The sequence below is a fragment of the Dicentrarchus labrax genome, unplaced genomic scaffold, assembly GCF_905237075.1.
Source record: "Dicentrarchus labrax unplaced genomic scaffold, dlabrax2021, whole genome shotgun sequence".
Lineage (NCBI taxonomy): Eukaryota > Metazoa > Chordata > Actinopteri > Moronidae > Dicentrarchus > Dicentrarchus labrax.
The window spans coordinates 18,380,987-18,397,931 of record NW_026136711.1 but is presented as its reverse complement, the minus strand read 5'-3'; the positions used below and the strand labels follow the sequence as shown (position 1 = coordinate 18,397,931).

General features: G+C 41.5%; 1 protein-coding gene across 4 annotated transcripts in view; it reads left to right on the top strand.

The window, feature by feature from the left end:
- The window catches only part of dip2bb (disco-interacting protein 2 homolog Bb), a 40,172-nt gene that overhangs the window by 5,161 nt on the left and 18,066 nt on the right, over window positions 1-16,945 (top strand). For 2 of the 4 annotated variants that reach the window (XM_051413915.1, XM_051413913.1), the window contains exons 2-7: window positions 10,054-10,125; window positions 10,954-11,106; window positions 15,012-15,137; window positions 15,233-15,634; window positions 16,238-16,384; window positions 16,574-16,591. In XM_051413915.1, coding sequence (XP_051269875.1) covers window positions 10,054-10,125; window positions 10,954-11,106; window positions 15,012-15,137; window positions 15,233-15,634; window positions 16,238-16,384; window positions 16,574-16,591 — 918 coding nt within the window. The remainder of the gene's footprint in view (window positions 1-10,053; window positions 10,126-10,953; window positions 11,107-15,011; window positions 15,138-15,232; window positions 15,635-16,237; window positions 16,385-16,573; window positions 16,592-16,945) is intronic. The other 2 variants (XM_051413916.1, XM_051413914.1) reach the window with 1 other exon arrangement.

Below are 16,945 nucleotides of genomic sequence, written 5' to 3'. Positions count from 1 at the left end.
TTTGATTGCTGTCTCGTTCTCTGCTGTAACTGTCCGGGTTGATAAGTGGATGTGTGGATTTTGTAGTGACTGGCGTCCATCCTGCTGCCTGTCTGCGATGCTGCGGAGGAGAGGCAGGTTTTCATCTCGGCAGCCTGTTCCATACTGAGAGAGAGAGAGAGAGAGAGAGGGAGGGGGAGAGGAATGAGAGATTACAGTCCTGCCTGCGTCTCTCAATCTAGGTCACAGAGCATCAGGGGGCAACACGCCTGGCTCATTTAGCTTGTGAGTTACTCTGGGCCAGGACTGCTGCTGGGGATCTCTCTCTCTCTCTCTCTCTCTCTCTCTCTCTCTCTCTCTCTCTCTCTCTCTCTCTCTCTCTCTCTCTCACCCACCCTGATACCACCACTGCCTGTTTCCCCCCCTACTGCTGTATTATTTTAGTTCTCCTCCAAAGCAAAATAAATAAGATGCAAGCGGCTTTCAATGCTTTATTGACAACAATTCCATAAAAAGACTAACAATGCATTAGTCCCCCTTTCAATAAGTTTCAGTTTCGTTCATTTGTAAGACATACATTCTTATAAAAATGGTTCACAAATATTTAATATGTTTATTTTTGTATTTCTTAAAACAGCTGGACATTGTAGTTTCTAGGAAACATTACTCAAAGAGGACTAAATAGTCCATTTGTTGGGGACTATTTTCATCCACGGATTAAAGTACAGTCAGTGCACAAGTAAGTATCTATGGCAGCTGGATGCTGTATGTGGGATCTAAGGCTGAAACGATTAGTCGATCAAATGAATTAGCAAATCATTTGATGAATGAATTTTCCAAACAGAAATACCAAACACTTTCAGATTCTCAGATGTGAGGATTCGACGCTTTGCTCTGTCATATATGGTAGTAAATTAAATATCTTTCATGTGTCAGGTGGAGCCCTGTCACAATGAAGGAATATGTCACCCAGTGAAACCGTGTGGCTCACTGATGTTTGGACACACTGATAATACTTGTTAGTAGGATCAGTTCATTGCTGGTTTGGATCTTTTCATTGGATTTGTTGACAATAAGTGAAAATACAAAATATCACCGCATTCATCCTTAATGGCTGATTCGCTGGGAAACGCTGTGTGTGTGTGTGTGTGTGTGTGTGTGTGTGTGTGTGTGTGTGTGTGTGTGCGCGCGCGCACATATGTGTCGCTGTGCTTACACGTGCAGTTATTTGTGCATGCCTGTGCACTCTGCATTGACAGGAACAGGAAGGAAGCTGATTTATCTATTTAAAAGCTCATTAACCGTTGCAGAGGAGCTGTACTCTGATCTCCGGCCAGCGCTCCAGGCCACAGACTTGGTTTTTATACCACAAAAATAGGGACTCTTCTGCCACCCATGTCACACAGAAGCACAACAGGATTCCTTTTAAATTTTCCTATTATATAACACCCTTTGTATCTAATTTCACCATGCACACAGACCCACACACACACATGAACACAGGATGCATTGAAGCCTTGTGTACTGAAAAGAGTGAATAATTTAGATGAGACCTGAGCACACACCTCCACACAGACCCACACTGCTGGGTAGCTGAACCATCTCGCTTTTAAGTCTGCGGTGAACTGCAGGTGGGCTCTCAACCTTGTCTGGCTTTAAAGTTGGGCTTCATTAAACCTTGTGGTCATTAGAATCAACTGCCCTTTGATCTGTTTGTTCTCTTCTGCAGCTTGCAACTAAATGTAACACAACTCAAAGAAATGACAAGTGAAACGTGGTGGAGCAGTAAGTAGTGGTCAGGTCACTGTACTGAATTATTAAAAAGGGCCAAGTAGAAGTAGCTGCCTGCAGCACGTGCTTCAGACTGCACACCAGTGAGTCCGCTGCCATTTAATCCAAGATTCTTTCTAGCTTCCTAACAACAGAACAATCACTTCTACTGTTATTTGGGTTGTAAGCCTCCGGGTGTGCAAATAAACAATGAAACCTTAAAATATAGCGAAAAGAGTCACAACTAGAGCTGAAATGATTAGTTGATTTACAGAATCGCCAGCTATTTTGATAATCATTTAAATCATTTAAAGTTAAAAATGTAAAATGTTCTCTGTTTCCAGTTTCTCCAGTTTGAGGATTTTCTGCTTTCCTCTGTTTTATATCATTGTAAATGGAATAAATTTGAGTTTTAGATTGCTGGTCGAACAAAACTATACATGTGAAGCCGTCACCTTCGGCTCTGGGAACTTGTGAGGGACTTCTTCCACTATGTTCTGATTTGATTACTCAGATATATGATTGGCTGATTAATCAATGATTATGATTCACAATTGTCGGTTGCAGCCCTAATAAAGAGTTCGTCAAGATGAGATGTTCATATGGCTTGCTTTATCGGACCCACAGTCTAAACCCCAAATATTTTCTATATATATTCAATACAACTGAATCCTCACATATGAGAAACTGAAACCAGTGTTTTTCATTCCTGATAAATTACTTAAAAAATGAACAAATGACAAACAGCTTGCTTCTGTAAGTGTTTTTTTTTTTATCTCTGGTTACTTCCTAATGCATTTCATGTGACAGCAGCCGTCCCCATCACATAGTCCTGGACTGTATCATCACCATGGTTTTACATCTCATGTTCCCTCATGCAACACCACATGGGCCTGGTTGCTATGGACACAGCCCGTGTGGTGCCCCATGCCCTGCCCCCAACCCCCCCAACCCCCCCCTGCTTACACATACTCACTTTGACTTTGTGAATTTTCCATAAACCCTCTCCAGATTAGAACAGCCATATGTTGGGAGCCACACATACAGTAACACAATTGAACGCTCTGCTAAGCTGTTAAAACCATTACTCAGGAAACATGAGGTTTCTGCCACCCCATCACAACTTGTCGACAAACGTTGCTGTTCCAAAGGCCGTTTCAAGCCTGCTGTCAGTATACCATAATCCATAGCACACTCAACGCATCCAGACAGTCCTCATCAGCACATGAAATCAGAAAATATTCGACTATGTGTTGTTTTCCTGGTATCTCAGTCTAGTCCAAAAGCTGCTGATGGATGCAAATAATGGAAGTCAGCCATTAAATGTTATTTTCTTGTTGGAAATAAATAGACATTTTGTGGATACGTACATATTATCTGAAATGTGCTCTAAATTGTACCATTGACGTAGGTATCAGTAGTGTCTCAGTTGTATTACACTGTCAGCTGAACCTCCTGGTGATGAACTTGGAAATGTTATGAGTTGATGAGCTAGACCCACTTTTTAAGACTAGTTCTGCATCACATTTTGTGCATGACTTGGCCTTTATTTATTTATTTATAGTTGCATATTCTACTATTCTACTGTCAGGAGTGCATAGCATACAGTATAGAAACATTTTAATGTCAGCTTGTATATACTGATGGCTTTGATTATTATAATGTTTTCTTTCTGCAAACAGCATTGTTCTAAAAACATAATTTAAAATGAAAGAAGATATGCCAACAACTTTAACTGTGCTTCCTTTTAGTATTAAAGTATTCAAAGAGATTATTCTCAAATGTTATACTGCACAAGTAAGAAACAGATTATCACAAACTGTTCTGTGCTATGGTTATTATGCCCTGATTAAACAGCATTAGTCTTGTGTCGAAGCCACTTTTTATGGGCCACAACCTTCAAAGCGTCTGCTACCATGACCTTTGTCAGCCAGACTACACATCCTCCATGATGCCCTATAGACTCTAACCAAAACCCCTCCTACATACATCTTATTATCCAGGTTTTTTATTTAGATTTTCTACTAATTGTTAAAACTTTCCCCTTCATCCCTTTTTTCCCCTGTCCTGTTGCAGTCAGTTCCCACAGTTTTTTGAGGAGGAGGGATCTCCTCTTCAAATTTCCTCCTGAGGTTTATTGTATGTTTTTCCCTTATGTGCTGTGGGGTTTTTGAAGAATTGACTCTGTCTTCCTACAGTTGTTGGGCTGGGTCTGCAATCATTGCTATTATGGTCCTGCAGAGCACACTGAGAGATTGTGTGTAGATGTGGGCTGTACAAATAAACTTGACTTGACTTGGCTTGACTGCAGCATCTGCTCACTAGATCACCTTCACTGACTGTGACAAAGAATCAAAGTCTCTTGAAGTATATACGCAGCCCCTTTTTCTCACTTGGTAGTTTTTGTTGATATGAAAGGAAACAACTAAAAATGTGTTCCTCTGGTTTTAGATCTTGCTTCAGATACATGTATATCCCTTGGTTTACGTCATTGTTATGATTGTCATGGCATATTCCGCGTCTCAAGCCAGCGTGTAAATCCCATGGGAGAATATGCTCTTGTTGGTGTTATGTAGCATGTGACTATACTTACTAGTGTTGTAAAGTGTGTATGAAGTGTGAAGTGTAGTGAATCAGGTGTGTCTGCCACACCCTCCTCTTTCTCTCTTCTGCTGTGTGCTGAGAGAGAAGAAAGAGTCGACAACAGGAGGTGGAAGTCACTTCTCCTCTTCAGTTAACTCACTGCACTCCTTTGCTCTACTGCTTTGTAACCCCTGTTATTATTTCTACTGGCCCCGGTGTGTGTGTGTGTGTGTGTGTGTGTGTGTGTGTGTGTGTGTGTGTGTGTGTGTGTGTGTGTGTGTGTGTGTGTGTGTGTGTGTGTGTGTTTGTGTGTATGTGTGGGCCTGTGTGTGGGGTGTCGTCACTCCCTGTCGGAGTTTCGTTTAATGAGTGTGCGGCGTGAAACATGATTCACTCTGTTACCTGAGTTGGCCGGCCACACCCTGCCTCCTATTTCACAGGAAGAGAATCACTTGAGACCTGCAGAGAAACTCTGTGTGTGTGTGTGTGTGTGTGTGTGTGTGTGTGTGTGTGTGTGTGTGTGTGTGTGTGTGTGTCAGGGCTTTAGGCTTTTTAAAGCACTAAAGCACTTCTTTCACTCACTAATGGATGTACTACCAGTTTCATTTTCTGAGTCATTATATGTACATGTATAGCTTGTCTTTATGAACTATAGTGCGTGCTGAAAGAATAGGCTACTGTGCACTTAAGTGAGTAGTTCCCTATTTCCATGTGTTTGAGACATTTGCTGTCTGTTCTTTCACATCTCTGCTTTCAGTTTGACATTACTGTTACATAAGCGATACTGAATAGACTGTTGAAACTTCTGTTTGTGTTACATGAGTTTATTCAGTTGTTTATAGAGGATATTTGATCTCATTATTGGGTGTATATGTAAGTCTCAATGACATAAAGACACCCAATTTTATTGTCCTTTTGTCATACTGACGCAGTTCATTAGACTGTCTTGACCTAAGCAATGATGATGGGACCTTGCTGAACTGCAACTTTTAAGAAATTTGCCTAAGCAATTAAAAAAAACCTGTAATAATGTATGATTAAGACTCTCTTGGTTTAAAGATACAAAATAATATATCTGATTTGAACTTTAAACAGATTTTTTACTGATCTCAACTCATGTAACCATAAAAATGTGTGAGATGAGTTTGAATGTTTAATTCAAGTTAAACATTATAGCTTAAATGACAAGCTGAAACAATCTGCCCCCGAATATGTGTAATCTTGTCAGAAGTCAGTGAAATAATATATTTTTTCTTACCCCAAAGCTACTTAAAGAGAAATAAGAGTATAATGTGGATGCCAAGGGCTTTAATAAGTATGTATTAAGTTTTGAATGTGGTCTAAGTAGCGCCGTCACCCGAAAGGTCAGTCACACATTGAAGTGCACGTTCCTGTTGACACGCTTGCAGTCCTGTATTGACATGCACTCTGCACTGTGGGCTCCTCCTCTGAGATTTCTGACAGACAGCAAGTATAAACATGCAGAGACAGACACTTCTCACACCACATATGTAGAGATGATTATATATGATCCTGCGTTTAGTCGTCAAACCACTTTTCACTTTGACTTCACTTTACTTTTTCTGCCTAACTTATGCAGCATTATGTCGTCCAAGTGCAACTGTCCTGTAGCTGTGGTCAGGCTGGTGTGCGTGAGTGTGTGGACGCAGTGAGTGGGTGATCTTTTGGCTGAGTTGGAGGCTCGGCCTGCTGGTAAAGAGGAGGCAGCTGGGAGGTTTCAGTAGGGTGTTTGTTCTACAGATAAAAATGTGACGGCTCTTTGGGAAGGTTGGTTTGGGAAATAAACAACAACCCTCCCCATGAAAATAACACACTTGAACTCATATCAGCAAATGCAGAGATGGCAAAGTACCAAACAGAAGGGGACCATATGTCATTCTTTATTCTGGAGCTTTATAATGTATAATGCCTGTTGCAGCAGTCACATAATCAAATATTTGAACCGATTTGGTTTATTAAATTTAGAAGATCTGACTTGGAGCCACTATCAGCGTCTTTTTTTTTCTGTGAGATGACAGCTGGAAGTCGCTGTAATATTTGAATTTTTGGATCATTTTTGGTGAGCAGGTGTGGACGTGTTTTCAAACTGTTTTCCTGAGAAAGCAACTGAGGGAGAGGAAAGAGCAGGGAAAGAGAATAGAGGTCGGTAGCTAATTACTATTCAGACGGAGTGCCTGTGGGGTAGAAGTCGAGAGCAGTCTCGCTGCAATTCAAATAATCCGAGGCTAGCCAGTGTGAGAGTGCTCCGGGTACTGAGAGAAGGCACAGCTTTGATGTTTCTCTCTCCAGATTGTGGAAAAATAAAACACACACGCTCCGAGGTGAACGCACAAGTCTTCTTCACCCATGCAGCTGTCAAACTGAGATGAAAGAGGAACTTCGTGCAATGCCTTACTGTTAGCTCGTCGCTGAAATGGTTTGATTGTGACTTCCGCCGGACATGACTGGGTCACTGTGGGAAAGTGGGTTAACGAGAGAGGCCCTCATCACCTCAGCGGAGCGGTGCTTCACCTCTTAACCACATCTCTTTCACTGTTTATTTGCGTGTAAACTGTGAGCAGACGGTAACAGATTCCCGTCGTATGTTGGAACTAAGTCACAGGAAAATCAGTTTTATTTGTTTATTGTTTGTTTCATACATAAGATGCAGCTCCAGCTGCTCAAAGTGTCCTGAATAATAAACAATAAACAGATATTATAATGGCTTTTTCTCATTTTTCTCATGTACCAGTTTGCCAGTTTTGCCACATTTTCATTTCCTGTCTGGTACTATGTAGCTCTGTCCTCATGTAGTTTACTGATTGAATGCAGCCCTTTTTTTTTTTTTTTTAACTCTTCAGCTCCCACTGCTGGAGCCTCACTCTGATGATACAACCATTTAAAAAAAAAAAAAAACAGATGAATTTCAGATCATCCAGATGGAAGAGTGATTACTTTTTTCATTTAATGCCACCCCAGACCCTCCCCCATGGCCGACTCCATCCGCCTCTCTTTATTTCTCTCTCTCTCTCTCTCTCTCTCTCTCTCTCTCTCTCTCTCTCTCTCTCTCTCTCCCCTTTTCTGCAGAGAAACTGCCTGTTCACATGAGCTAAAAATAAATCATGTGACTGAGCCAGGCCAACTGTACCGTTCATGCATTACTTATGGAAGTGTTTGCTTTTCTTCCATTTTTTTCTTCTGGAAAAAAGAGCACCAGTCCCCGAATAGATATTGTGTTGGAGTGGGCTCTCAGGCAATATCCTCCAAACATGAGCACTCTCATTTCTGTCCGCTCGTCTGTAGTGTGTCAGCGGTATGGTGCTTTAACTGAGTAGATGGGCAATTTGTTGGTACTGAAGAACTGTGGTGGATGTAAAGATGTTACGTCAGCTTAGATGATCAAACAGCGTTTAAATGTAAAGTTTGATTTGTGTATTGTCTTTGATGTAATCATATCAGGTCGTCTTTTTACAATTTCTCGTTCAAGTGATGATCCCAGGCACATTCTATTAAATTATAATTTTTTATTGAATAGCACAGTTCAGTTCATTGCATTAGACACCAGTCTGTCTATTTTTATGGCGTACAGTATGTTTGCCATCTGGTGAATTACTGAATATCCTTGTGGCTTATTACAGATGGGTCTTATTTTTGTAGTATTACCCATCATTTCTATTTTAGCAACAATAAAATTGTATTCAAGTTATTTGGTCAGATGTGGGAACACAACAGGGTAAGAGACACGAGTGGTAAGACAGGGTTTTAAACAAATTCCAAGGTTAGCCAGATTTTTCTGTTGGATCGGACCACATGGACCAGCCTTCACTCCCCATGTGCATCAATAGCCTTGACGCTGTCTCCGGTTCACCTCTTTTCCTTCCTTGGAGCACTTTTGATAGATACTGACCACTGCAGACCAGGAACATCCCACAAGAGCTGCAGTTTGTAGAGGTGCTCTGACCAAGTCATCAAATGTTCACTTGCTGCCTAATATATCCCATCCACTGACAGGTGCCATGATAACCAGATAATCAGCGTTATTCAGTGCTCATAATGTTATTGCTGATCGGTGTATTCTGCGTGTTCAGTTTAGATTTTATCTCCAAATAAAGTGGTTTAGATCATTTGGCTAAACTATTTTTGTGATTGAAGTTTAGTTTTTTTCCTTGGAAACAGCAAGAGACAGTCTCACCACAAGGCCCATTAGTAGCTGTTCTGTAGCTGTCAATCATATCACGTCCTCCTCTGTAGATGGATTTCGTCCATTTGTCGTGCAATATTATGTTCAAATGTTCATTTTTCTGAGCACTCCTCATCAATGTTGGTTTGAAAGTCGAGATTGAGCGCTCAAGTGTCTTGTCTTATCAGACTTTGTTGTAGTGATGTTGCCTTGTTCCCAGATATCAGCCCAAACTGCAAAAATAGTAACGAAGTTAAGGGAATTCAACCGAATCGCCAAGCAAGGTCTGTTGTGTGCCTGGCAGTTGTTCACTTGTGTCCAGAAATCCTCATCTAATCTCTATTGTCCTCTGTGGTGTAACTGGGAAGAGACAACATCAGTGGCAGACAGCTTCAAACCTTCGTCTCTGTGCGTCTCAGCAGCCTAATTTTTAATCAGGGATTAACTCTCGTGGCTCCTGGAGATGATACAACTGCAGAACAGTCACAGGCTTGTTTAGTTTTCTGTCTTAACTCCCTTATTCTTATACATACTGTAATAATTTTGTGATTTAAAAAAAAAAAAAAAAAAACAGCGAAACAGTCTTCATGATTAAGATGAGGTTTGAGAGTGGCCAGGGCAGCCACTGGCGGCCATACAGAATGAATCATCGCTGCTCAACACAGTTACTAGAAAAGTGAGTGCAGGCTCTCCAGATGGATTTTTTGTACGTGTCTGAAAATCTGACAGCTTTGCCCACAGAGGAGTTTGGCAGAGTCACTGCATCGCTTCAGGGCCAGCAGAGAGCTCAGTCAGCCTGTGTTGTGTCTGGTGGGCTGGAGGAAGATGCAGATGGGCTGTCAGCAGGAGGGATAGGAGGGACATTTTGCTTCTCTGCCTCTCATGACTCGAGATTCCTCCACTTCTGTCCTCTGGAAGCACTCACTCACCTCTGTCATCTGTCTCTCTCCTCATCTTCATCGTCACTTCCTCCTCTGGGCTCCTGTTTTATCTCCATGCGTCTCCCACTTTTTCTTACCCATAACTTTAATGCCTCTCGGTTTTCTCTCTGTGAATCATCCCATCCCTTGCCCACGCTTCCGTATGTTTCTAAATTTAGTCCTGTTTTGTTTTTCCCTTCGTGCCGTACTTGAGGCTGGAATGAAGCCACATCTTTGACGCCCTCAGCCATCTCTGGAGAATACTGCCACGCTGTGTGCATCCATCTGTGTTTCCATCTTCTCTTTTACAAAGTTTTGTTGTTCTACCTGTTTCTCTCCCCTCTGTATCACCATTCTCGTGTTTGAACAGGTGGTAATAGATCACATTCAGACACATGAGGGAACGTAGATCAGTGTTCAGTCCTAATTCAGTTTATTTTTTGAATGGGTCTTTTTTATACTCAAGCATTTAAATGGCTAGCATGTTATGCAGAATATAAAAAGGCTTCCCCTAAAATGTTGAAAGTTACTGCTGTTTATTCGAATACTATCAACTCTAAGTGGCCTTGGCTTTGCCCAGCCTGTAAGTGAAGTCACTCTTTTCTCTGTGCTCATTTACAGGTGACATTACACAGAAGGGCTATGAGAAGAAAAGGACCAAACTCCTGGCTCCCTACTTCATCCATACTCCAGGTACCATCGCCTCTCAACACAAGCATACCTGTGTACCCCCTATCTCTCATTTTATTTTCACATTCATGTCTTCTTATGACAGGTTATTTCAACCTGGATCTGACACTGTAAATGTTGTGTTTATAAACTGTTAAAAACAGAACTGCATTACAGTTTAATTGTAAGAAATGTAAACTTGATGAAGATAGCAGTAAATGTTCTGTAAATAGCTGTTTCTATAAATGACACCTGATAATGCTCACTGCTGCCTCCTCCTGTTGTTTATTGGGACTGGGATATACGTGTGTATATAATATTTTATATTGTGCATATATAATATTTATATATCTATGTATCTATATATGTAGTAACAGACTAATTTGAATTATCTCTTCATCTTTATTGTAATTCTCAAAAAGAACAAATTCAGGGAACAAGCACCGACAATAATCGAATATAACATTGCGATATGTTAATTAAATTACTCCTTGGTGAGATGAATATGCTAAAGAAAAAGAAAATAAACTTTATAGAAAACTATAATAATCATAGTCATACTAATACTAATTAAAATCAAAGAATTGTCCAGTTCCCTACACCATATAACATATATCGTGTATAAGTTAAATATGTTATTGTTCACAGAAAACAGAAAATTGTAGAAAGGAAGTTTTTACATACACTGTCTTAAAAGAGGCAGAAGTTAAGTACGGATGCTGTTGACAGACATGGCCTCTGATGCTACATGGAATTACCATTAAGGCAGCAGAGATCATACTATCTTAGAGGCCAGATAGAAGCCAGTTCTCATGTGTTTTTTAAAATGTTTGTTGTTTATGTACTTGACAGTGGAGCCGCCCCGTCAGCCTGACGTGCAGCCTCCCGCTTCCAGTTCCTCCTCCAACCATGCCCCTCCCCCCTCCGGCTCGTCCCGTTACAGAGAACGTCACTCCCGCAGAACACATCGCAGTGGAGGGACCAGGGATGACCGCTACAGATCAGGTCAGGACTCCAACATTAAAAGAAAAAAGAGAAACTACACTCAGCTTCACCTTTTTTTCCCCAGATGTAAAACACCTCTGATGCACCAATCAGTGAGGACAGATATGGTTTCCTCTGATAACTTTGCAGTGCTCAAATTTGCCTAAATGACATTAGCTTCACTTGTTGAGCCAGACTGTTTTTTTAGCTCAGACACTGGGCTGTTTCCAAGGGACCAATTAAAGAAGAGCTTGTGTGTGTGTGTGTGTGTGTGTGTGTGTGAGGGGCTGAGAGAGACAGTGCAGCCCTTGCAGATGGGGAGCCCCTCACAGAGGACCCCCACTCTGTGAAAGCAGAGTGATGTCACTGCCTGGCTATGTGCGAGGAGGTTGAGAGGAGAAGAGGGGAATACTGATCTGGAAGGGGAAAACCTGACGCTGGCGAGGATAAAGGAAAACAGAGCAGTAGAGTAGAGGTGAAAGAGCACAGAGCATGTGAGGAGGATTTGTCTGTTAGCTGTGGTTCAGACTGTAAAAGCATCCTCCCTCCAGATCGACCCACACCCTGCTGTCTTTTTTTCTTAACTCTCTCTTCCTGCTCGCCTTTTTCAACAATTCTTGCCTCTCATATGAAACACCCTCACACACCAGCATGCTAAATACAAGGTTCACTAAGTCTGTCTGTTAGGCTGGAGTCTGGTGGCAGAGGGGGTTGTTTGAAATGCTTTGTTGCAATAGAAAATCTGATCAGTAACAGAATATCTTTTATTTTTTATGTGATTTGGGGAGGAGGATTCAACCAAGAGAGGATTAGAGCTGGAAAACATAAAGGCAACAATTGAGATTGGTGCAATATATCTAGAAATAGAAGTGGAATGATTGAAAATGAAAAGGACTTGGTGGAAAGTGGTGCTGCATTGTCTTGGGTTTTAACAGTGCAGAAGTAAAGTTTTGTAGGACTGATGAGTTGAAAGAGACGGCCAGGAGGATAAGAACTTAGAGCAAGGACAAGAGGGATGAGGAGCCTTTTGCCATGTGATGAGTGTGCCATCCATTTTTCTCTGCAGTGTACTACAGTTCAAGTACAGTAACAGTGCACTGATTTAGATTAGGCAGCTTTTAAAGGGAGCAGGAAGACAAGTATGTGATATCCCTCTTTTACTTCCTATTTCACTACTCAATAACTTATAGTTTACTCTGTAGTGAGCAGTAAATTGAGTTATCATACATGAGTAATCATTAATTTGTGTATTAAATAAAATATACTGAATTCATGTAGTCTATAGCCCTCCTATAGCTTCCGGTTGTGTAGTGTTGCACACCTGTAATTTTCATTTTTCGATCAATGCTGATGGATTTTACTGTGTCATTTTTTCCAAAACGTTGCCAGTTGCCAGTTTATCAGCTAGTGAGAGAGATGTTTCCATTATTTTGCCTCCACTCATTGATATAAGTGGGGTGGATAAAATAATAGAAACCCCTCTCTGTATAACACCATACAGTTCAACAGCACAACCCACTACAGCCTTCAAAATGATCAGAAAGTTGAATCACCTCAGTTTCAATAAAAGCTGAACATTAGAACATTCACGGAGGGAAGATTTATTGCAGGGGTAGTGTATTAGACAGCATTGGTTTTAGCTACACGTACCTAAAAAACTGGAGTATTTCGGACTTGGCAGAATGAAATTAAATTGCAGAAACGGACTGCACTTAAATATCCCCTTTCTAGTCTTCTGACCACTCAAAGTGCTTTACGCTACAATGTCACATTCATCAAGGGGCGGCAGTTATAAATTGTTGATCAGAAAGAAGCTAATCATTCACACATACTGATGACACAGCATGGGGAGCAATTGGGTGTTGAGTATGTTGCTCGAGGTCACATCGACATGCAGCTGGAGGACCCCGGGGATCGAACAACCAACCTTCTGATTAGCGGACAGCTTGCTTTACCTCCTGAGACACAGCTGCCGCCAAGCAGTCAGAGGTCTCCACCTTGTGTAAACCAACAGGCAACAACACACTACAGGGCTCTACAGCCATAGTACGCGCTCTGTGAGGCTGTACTTGAGCACACAGGCTGAATATATGGTTAAGTGTTTTAGCAAGCTAACATTTGCTCATTAGCACTAAACACACTCTTTTTGCAAGTATTTGATCATAAACGCAAACGATCTGAAAAATGTGTAAAAATGGAAATCCAGAGTTTTAGGAGAGACAGCCAGCATAAACAAATAATAAGAAGAAATGATAAAACGCAGCAATGGGAAAACGGAAGAGATTAAAGCATTTATCATTTTATGGGCTGCAGAGAAAGTGCAGAACAACCTTAATTCTCATCTCCTAGAGCTTCCTTCAGTTATTACTCCTCTTTAACAACCTGTCTGTGTACCGCGTTCAATAAAATCCAATGTTGATTGGTTCCTGAGAGACTACTGTCTCTACAGTTACACGTGTTTGCTCTGTAAATGATTGGACTGATTCAAATGTATAATAGTAAACATATAAAAGATCATACCAGACTAAGGCCGTTAGCTGCTCATACGTGCATTCTCAGTTTTGATTGGAGCTGGTGTGAAACAGACCACAAGCCTCCACGCACCCCACCATGCTTGTCGCCACGCAGACAGACCCTCCTAGACATGTGTAAGGAGTCAGCCTCTCCTGACGCCCCTGTGTGAGGGTGGACGATGGGCACATTATGAGAGAAAATGATTTAGCCCCGAGCGATCTGTTCAGCAGAATGCCAGTTATGTAATCATGGTCCCCACTGCTGCTGTGCAATGAGCTGTGCTTGATGATTTATTTAAATGTTTTGATGTTTGAATGGAATTTGTGTCCCCTGAGTTAATAGATGTGATTTGTCAGTGAGTGGGCTTTTGTTGCACATGTGTTGTTACATAGTCTGAATGTGTGGCTGTTCACGTGGTTGTGTTTAATGTGCTTGTGGGTGTCATCAAGTGAAAGTATCTCTGCATTTATTACTGTGCGCATGTGTGTAGGCAAGTGTGTGGGCTGATTTGCTCTCTCTTTCTGTCGTGGTTTCCTGTGGGAAAACACACTCATCCTCTTAGGATTTTATCCTGACTTCTTCACTCTTATTTTTCTAACATGTTTAAAGCCTTGCTGACTGAGATGCTGCTGTCAAAAATTACTAGAAAGAAATAAATCAGTGGCAACCATACATTGAAAACAAAGTCGTCATAGGTTGAATTAGCGTGTAAACTGAGAGCAGAGTGACAATTTAACAGATGTATTGATATATTATGTTTTTCGGCTTTTCTGTCCAGTTAACCGATTCATCCTGCTGCATATTATGTGGCAGATTTCTTTCTACTGAAATAATTGTACAAATAGTTCAAATCACTGCATTCCTTTTTATTCCTACCATCCCAGGCTCCTTATTTTGCCTTTTTTGACAGCAGGGCCTTTTCCAGGAACCGCATAACTTTTGTTGCAGTGCAGGATTCTTTATCTGCCTGTCGACTAGAGGAGCCAGGATCTAAACTTAGTTCCCAGGCCCTTCCTCTACTGTTTTTTTTGAAGCAGGGGCTTTTGAGCGCAGATCAACTTGGTTGGAACCCACTGATCTAGAGGTCTCACAACACAATTAAACAATTACAATTAAATAATAGCATTATTCAAGCAGCAATGAGGGAAAGGAAGCATTTTAAGAAGGAAAATAGGACAGAAGAAGGAAAACATTTAGCAATTTGAATCTGAATCACACCACACTAACCAATGAAGGTGCCCACAAAAATCTCTTAAAGAAATGTGTTGAGCGCAAATGGCCTTTTGATGAGTCCATTTGAAATGTTTTTGTTGTTTCTTTTATTGTGTCCTTGTTTAGTAACAGATCCACAGCTGTAATGATCATGTCAAGCCGCCACTAACTCAAATTGCATTGTTGCATTGTCAATGCAGATATCCATACTGAGGCAGTACAAGCTGCTCTGGCTAAACATAAAGAAGAGAAGATGGCACTACCCATGCCTACCAAGCGACGCTCCACTTATGTGCAATCTCCCATTGAAACCCGCACACCACCAGGTAGGACAGGAAGAAGGACAGAAGTCCTACAGATTGACCGTCAGCCAGGGAGGATACAGAGCTGGATAATTCACACTTTGTTCTCTCTTGTTCAGACTCCTCATCAGGTTCTGAAGATGAGACGTCTGTGCGCAGGCAGTCCTCAGTAGTCGCTCCTCCGCCTATGGTCAATCCCAACCTGCAGAGCCCGGACTCTTGGATCAACCGCACCGTCCAGGGCTCCTCCACCTCCTCCTCGGCCTCCTCAACCCTGTCCCACGGAGAGGCCAAGCCTCAGCCTCAGAGCCAGCCTCAGCCTCAGCCTCACCCTCACCCTCACCCTCACCCTCACCCTCAGTCCCAGCCACAACCCCAGCCCCAGTACAAGCCGCAGTACCAACCTCTGTATCAGCCTCACTACCAACCACAGCACCAGCACCAGCACCAGTCTCAGCAACAGTCACATGAACATCCCCACGCTGCAGCTGTGGCGGACATGCTGGCTCATAGTCGCATTGGTGAGACACTCCACTGATTTTTGACTGGTGTGAAATATTCATGGATGTGACTGCTGTTTATTTGGTTTGACCAAAACTGATTGATTATTACAGGAGATACCAGCCAGTTCTGGGGCTTGGTGGTGTGATTTTAGTTAATAATTTATTGATAAAGTGTTTCTATTTCATCAATAATAATTAGAATTGTCCTGTCAAGCGTTTGTTGCTATCATATAAACAGTTAGTGAATGATTGATAACACAGTATTATACACGTAGTGATCATTCAAAACTGTTAAATGTGTTCAAAACTCATGAAGAAAAGGTTCATTCTTGATTTTGGACATCATAGTTTCTTAATTCAAATACAATTATTCATTACTCGTAACTCCTAACACTTAAAATGTCACAATTAAACGTTTTACTGCTGATTTTTAAAACTTAAATGGATATATATTTGACCATTTGACTCAATTTTAACTTTGCACAGTGTTATACCTTCTATGTGCTCTATTATGTCTCTGTACACTTGTTAATATCCGCTGCCTGGTTAAATTTAATAAGAAAGCAAGCTGAAACTTTAAGATGGCTTGTTTCAGACTGTCCTCCCTTCCTTCACCTGCAGCCCCCTCAGAGAATAGCGGCCCCCCTCCAGATGTGACAGCTGTGGCTCCTCCATCCAGAGGATCGCGGGTGGATCTACCCTCCAATGCCGTGGTCCGAGGGATGAGCCGCGGGCAGAGCCGCTCAAGCATGATGGAGACCGCGGATGGTAACGACTTAACCACATAGCATTTTTTAATTGTTTGTGTGTCTCTGCGGAAGCCTCTGACTCCACTCACAAATCTCTTCTCTCTTCAAAATAAGTGTCATTATAAAATTTCATTAATCAGACTTTACTGCTTTCTTCTCTTCTTGATCTTTCTCTACCCTGTCACATGTTTATTTGACTGGCTGATAGGAAGAGGTAATATCCAGAGTAAGGACACTCCTTAATGTATAATGTCCCTAGCCTTCTGTGTTTGCTGTTGTACCCTTACTCTCCCTCTTGTTTGTAATGAATGATTATAGAAATAAATGCAACAAAAACAACATCCACACACAGAATGAATCCTCACGTGTGATCCCAAACAAAAAAAAACTTTTACCCCAGTTCTCACCGTGTTTTCCTCGTGTTGTTGCCACCTATGTATGCTGCTTTTCATTCCCAAAAAGATATTACAATCAACTTAAATCTTCACAAAAACAAACAGTATCTTGTGTAATGAGATGAAGAGCAGCAGACTATGAGATGGTAAGAAATTTAAACATGTAGTGTTTTGTCACCGTGTGT